Raw genomic sequence first — 6625 nt, forward strand, 5'->3', positions numbered from 1 at the left:
TTTCTTGTCAAGTAGTTATTTAACTGAAATTAGAAGCAATTTTGTATGTCTTTTCATCAGCTGGCAGAAACGTTCGCACGCAGGACGAAATGCTTAGCAGTATTTCGTTTGGCTTTACGTTCTGAGTTCAAATTCCGCTGGAGTCGACTTTGCCTTTCATCCTTTCGGGGTCGATAAATTAAGTACCAGTTACACACTGGGGTCGATCTAATCGACTTAATCCCTTTGTCTGTCCTTGTTTGTTCCATCTATGTTTAGCCCCTTGTGGACAGTAAAAAATAATATATAAAGCTGAAGTTGTCTGTGTATGGCAGGTTTGGTAGCCTTCAACTAACACTATCTCCTCCGAGACGCTGCGGCGCAAGTTGAACAAAATTGAGAGTATGATAGAAGGCTTGCTCTTCATTCCATAGAAGATAAAATTCAAATCGGACCATGTTAAAACCAAAACTTATTTACATCAAAAAGGTGCTTTTTTTCTATGAAAATCCCTATTTTTTTACGATTTTTTTACTGCTGTCTCACCATTTTCAGTGTATTTCAACCAGAAAAATGTTTACTTATAGAGAATAACAAGCTACGTAATGCAAATTTTTTACTTTTCAAAAGTTCCAATTTTAAAGGGTCGAAACAAACCCGAGCAACGCCGGGTGATACTGCTAGTATATGTGAAAGGTGAAGAATTTGTATTTAAAGGAGTGTCAGTATATCTTATACCCTAGAAAGGAAACATCTTTCACCGTACCAACAAGTGTTGTCACCTCCACTAACATTAACGTAATGCAAACGATTATAAATGATCAATTACAAAGTCTGAACCGCTCCTTATATACCTCTGCACTGCAGCCTTCTCTCCAGCGCCACTAACCATTTAAAACTTGAATGAAAGCAGAAAACTGTTGTGCGTGACATCTCCATGGTTTTCAACCATGACCCTACTGGAAAAAAACCGCTAACACTGTATTCGATTTATCACTGATCACAGGAACTGATAGGTTTCTGTCAGGTTCGCTGGCTGCCTCGAAATTTAATCTCACATGAAGATAAAACAATGCCATGTGAAATAACGTTGAGGGAGTCAGTCAAGGAGCACTACGAATTAACGAGAGAGCACTTACATGACGGCCACGGCTGACGTGCTTCTCGTCATGCCGCTGTTCGATCAGAGCTGATCTGAGACTGAAGAACAAATACAACAGTAACGTCAAGAGAACTTCTATGCAGTCGACTGACCTGCTAGAAATAGCAACCAAATTTCTTTCAAATCACACGCTACGGACTAAAAAAATTGTGACATGTTAGACAATCTACTTTCTGATAAGTGTGTGTGTGTGTGTGTGTGAATATATATATTCACACATTCCCTTCCGGTCATTTCAAAATGTAACCACATGTGAATCGTTGGCGATTTTTTCCCCTTCATCTTCCTTTTCTATTGGACTTTCCTCTGTTTCTAAAGAAGAGCTTTGCTCGAAACGTTAAGCCATATTTCCTTCCCTGATGTCTGCTAATACTTTACATGTTCCACGTCCTCACGTTGTTGTTTTTTTTTGCAATCCCATGACTGACCATGGGATTGCACCTAGAAAGTTACCCTCCCAGGCACAAGTCCGAGCAAGGTTGTTTATGGAAGACCAGCAGTCGCCCATGCATACCGGCCTCCCCTCTCCACGCCACCAGTGTTATCCAAGGGAAAGGCAAAGGCTGATACAGCTTGGCACTTGTGACGTCGCAACTCATTTCTACAGCTGAGTGAACAGGAACAGCGTGAAATAAAGTGTCTTGCTCAAGAACACAACATGTAATCCGGTCTGGTATTCGAACTCCCAACCTCACGATCGTAAGCTCGACGCTCTAACCACTGAGCCATGCACCTTCACACACACACACACACACACACACACACACACACACACACACACACACACATATATATATAATGTAAACAGTATACAGTTACAAGTTACTAATAGTTTCATGCATTGGAGATGTATAACACACCTTGCATCTCCAAGTAATTTTCAGGCTGTGAGCACATGGCCTATAGAGTTTACAAAGGCTGCAAATTGCTTGGAGACTATATCTGCAGTGCTTCATCAAATAATATTTATCTCTCACTGGATGGATTACTTTTATTGTTGATCTTACTTTAACGGAAAAGTAAACTATATATATATATATATATATATATAAGAGAGAAATGGGGTGAGAGAGAGATACATATATATATATATATGCCTACATGTATAATATATAATATATATAATATATATACATACACACATATATATGCCTATATACATAATATATATGATACAAGGAGTGAGGATCTAAATCCTTCAAAGGGATGTCAAACATCCAAGTCCACCGATACAATATTTGCAAAATCAATTATGTATAGGGAAGGGGAAAAAATATATATAGGAGTAGACGATCTTTAATTCAAATCCAACTTGGTACAAAATATATATGAAATATGTAATACATACATGCATACATATGTCCGTGAGAGAATCCATTACAACCTTTGGAAAAAAAAAAACATCAACTAAATAACGAAATCAAAGAGATGTTATCTTCATTGCTTGGGAAAATAACCAGAGATGATTGTAGAAAGAGAATCCAACAAGATCTAGAAAATCGTACATGAAAGAATTTGAAATGGTGAAGACACGCCAGATTAAGAAGTTTATGAAACTCAAAGGTCAGAGAGTGAAGACTGAAGTCCGTCACCCACATGCAGTAATTATTGTAAGTAGCCAACATCTAGAAAACTCTGAAGAAGCAGTACTGAACAAAGGTCTCAAATTTGCGACAACCATCAAGTGCATTCGATACTTGGACATGATAGCCCCTATTGAAGAGATAGCTGTAAAGATACCAAAAGCTCAAGGAGATGAACTAAGGTGGAAAGTGAGACAGATACTAGAAAAAGGGAAATTTCCCAAACCAAACATCCCTAAGAAAGAAAAGTTCACTATCAGTAGACTACAGAACGACAATTCCATCATAATACTTCCGGCGGATAAGGGAAATGCTACAGTGGTGATGAACAAGTCTGACTATTCAGAAAAATTGCCAAGTCATATAAGTGATGGTAGCTATAGCAAAGTAAAGAAAGATCCAACTCTAAAAACAGAGAGGAAGTTGTCACAGATCTTGATCAAGATCAAGGATCACTTTACACCAATGAAGTACAGACAACTGACTCAACACTACAGTAAACTACCACACATGTACGGTCTCCCTAAGATTCACAAGGATGGCATTCCATTATGACCTATAGTGAACTGTAGAATTACAGCATGTCATCCACTGAGCCGCTTCCTTGTGGATGTAATCAGTCCATTAGCAGGAAAGTCAAAATCGTACGTGAAGTTTTCTACCCACTTCACAGAATTGACTAAGGATAACCCCATTGAATCCAACCAGATGGTCAGTCTAGATGTGATAAGTCTGTTCACCAAAGTCCCAACTGGTGAAGCACTATCGGTGATTCACGAAAAACTAGTGACAGACACCCATTTAAAAGAACGCACAAGTATACCAATAAGAAACTTGATGGAAATATTGACCTTCTGTGTAGAAACTACCTATTTCAGTTTGGACATGGTATATATCGACATGAAGAGGGTTAAGCTATGGGTTCGCCGTTATCACCAATAATAGCCAATATATACATGAGAATTTGGCGTTAGGATCAACACCATTAAAACCAATACTATGGCTGCGATATATTGATGACAGCTTTTTGAACTCAATAAAACCATCCATGCAGTTCTCAATGGAAAAGGAAGAAAAAGACAATCAGCTAGCATTCCTGGACGTATTAATAACACGCACTAAGTATGGATTGAAGACATCTGTATACCGCAAATCGACCTTCACTGGACGATACCTCAACTTCAGTTCCCACCATCCATACAGTGTAAAGACAGGGATTGCTCAGTGCATAAATCATCGTGCAAAGAATATAAGTAGCGATCGTAATTCACACCACGAAGAAATGATCAAGCTCAATAACAATCTATTAAGCAACAACTACCCCAAAAACATACTATCAACTCCAATTATGAAGAAAAGAGAGAGTGAAAACAATAAACTGTCTACAGTCTGTCTACCCTATGTCAAATGCCTTTCCGAAAAGATACAAAAGATATGCAGCCCATATGACATCAGGATAGTATTCAGGAGGAATACGACACTTCACAAACATCTCCTCCGGGTAAAACCACCAATAGAAGAGAATATGACCAAAAACTGTGTGTACTCCATCCCATGCAGCTGTGGTAGCTTATACGAAGGCGAAACATGCCGCCACTTCACGAGGAGATATTGTTAATTCGAGTATAGCTGATCACATGGAAAAATGGAGATCACCTCCTCCAGTGGTATGAAGTTAAAATAATAGACAGAGAACACCACTGGAAAGTACGAAAACTAAAAGAAGCACCACATATGCTAGGACACAAACAACTCCTAAGCAGACCGAGTGCAGATATGAATAGCATATGGGAACCGGTATTAAGGAAGGATAGGAATACGAATGTGCATATGTAACAAAAAATACAAGTGATTTGCTCCCTTAAAAGCCATTGTAGATCTAAAGGTCATTAAACATGACTCAAAAATAAATCATTTGTCAGCGATTGCCATTGACATGTAAAGAATTGATAAATACCACATATGTAAATCAATGTAGACAGCAGTTTGAAATGTTTCACCAAAAAGGAAAACTATAATCATCACTAAATGTGACTAGGGTGTTAGAAACACCTACATTGCTACATATAAGGGCTAACATGCTCTAATGGTGTAGTCAAAGCAGATAATTGTATACATGTATACTGACAGGGACAGTTATCATCCAAAAACACCGTTCGTGTATTTATATTGACAGTCAGTTTCGGCAATTTCCGTTGCCTCATCAGTAAGGACTAATAGTCGCCATTCTTGATCGCTAAATCCACAAGTTTTATTCTCTCTCGGTTTTTTCTCTTATGCCTTTGTTAAAGACTAGACTCGAAACGTAAATGTCTTTCTCACCTTCCCGAGCATCAAACTAATACACTTGCTTGTTGTTCATACACCTGTCTTCGTCTTTTGTTTTTCTGTAAATTTCAACTATATATATATATATATATATATATATATATATATATACATATATATATATATACAAATGATGAAATGGAGAAACATACCTAAATCAATCATCAACCATCAGATAATACCCAATCAATACTTTATTAAACCATTACACAACAGCAATGACATTATACATAATAATTACAATATAACTAGACATAGAAATAGAATAGAAAATACAATTTACAGTAGCAGACAGCTGTTTCGGCCGTGAATATATATATAATATTATGTATGTATGAATGTATGTAGTATGTATGAATGTATGTATGTATGTATGTATGTATGTATGTATGTATGTATGTATGTATGTATGTATGTATGTAAATACATACATACAAACATGCATGCATGCATACATACCATACATAAATATATACATAAACATATAAGCATACACCCGCCCCTACATACACACACGTATAAGACAGAGGATCATGGTTTGGAGAATTTGATCTTAGGCTTGCTCAATCAAGGACGACCACTGGGGGTTAAACTACAATAGCAGCAGCAACAGCAACAACAGCAACAACAGCAACGACAATAATGACTATTTGCTGTTATCGATAACAACACGATACTTAAGATATGTAATGTAAGAACATCACCACACAGCACTATTGTCTCTCCATCGTCATTCAGGCTTCCCCCGTTAACCTCATTATCGCGCGAATGAATTGTATATTCCCTAAGAGGACAGAGACACTGAAATATTATAGTAACTAATATCCTAGTTTTCACATGTACATTTTATTAATAACTTGTTATCACTATTTCGACAAATACTTTGACATCTCTGTTTTATTGAAGAGGCCTAATAAGACCAAAACATGTTCTAAGTTGTCTGCCATACTTGTGGAAATATATCAAAATATTATTAGTTATTGAGCTGGTGGTGTATTTTTCCTCCCGCCATTATTATTTTCCTAATTAGATTGTTGATATTCGGTACATTAAGTATATTAAGATTAGCTCAGTTATTGCATAATGTAGAATATGATGGCAAAATCTAATGCAACAGCATGGAAACACAAAGACTGAATATACATTACTGTATACCAACTATTCATGAATAACACAAATGTAAACCATTACGATTCTTACAAATGCCTGTTCTTCACGTTATCCTATGGAGGTATATTGGTTAATTGAAATCACGGAACTGCAGCAAACAGAGACCTCGTTGCGTTTAAAGTACCACCGCTAATTCAATAGCTTTACGTAACACTGTGTCAGAATGCAAAGCAAAGACTAGAACTCAATACAATTCCAACAAGCACCAAACCAATATTCATATTTACTTTAACTGAAACAATGCTTCGTCATGTTAATTACATTCCTCCGTTTTTAATTTACATACAAGCGGTTTAATTACCGTCAAATCTCTTCTTGGTAAGAAACCTATACAAACAGAGCATTAGATATCTTTTATATTTCTCTTTTGTGGCGGCGAGCTGGCAGAAACGTTCGCACGCCG

The 6625-nt window shown here is 37.0% G+C and overlaps 1 protein-coding gene across 1 annotated transcript in view; it reads left to right on the forward strand.

The window, feature by feature from the left end:
* The first annotated feature begins 2646 nt into the window (after positions 1–2646).
* The window catches only part of LOC115213231, a 5336-nt gene continuing 1357 nt past the window's right edge, over positions 2647–6625 (forward strand). The window contains exon 1 of the mRNA XM_029782166.1: positions 2647–3111. Coding sequence (XP_029638026.1) covers positions 2647–3111 — 465 coding nt within the window. The remainder of the gene's footprint in view (positions 3112–6625) is intronic.

This window comes from Octopus sinensis, linkage group LG6 (genome assembly GCF_006345805.1).
Source record: "Octopus sinensis linkage group LG6, ASM634580v1, whole genome shotgun sequence".
Lineage (NCBI taxonomy): Eukaryota > Metazoa > Mollusca > Cephalopoda > Octopoda > Octopodidae > Octopus > Octopus sinensis.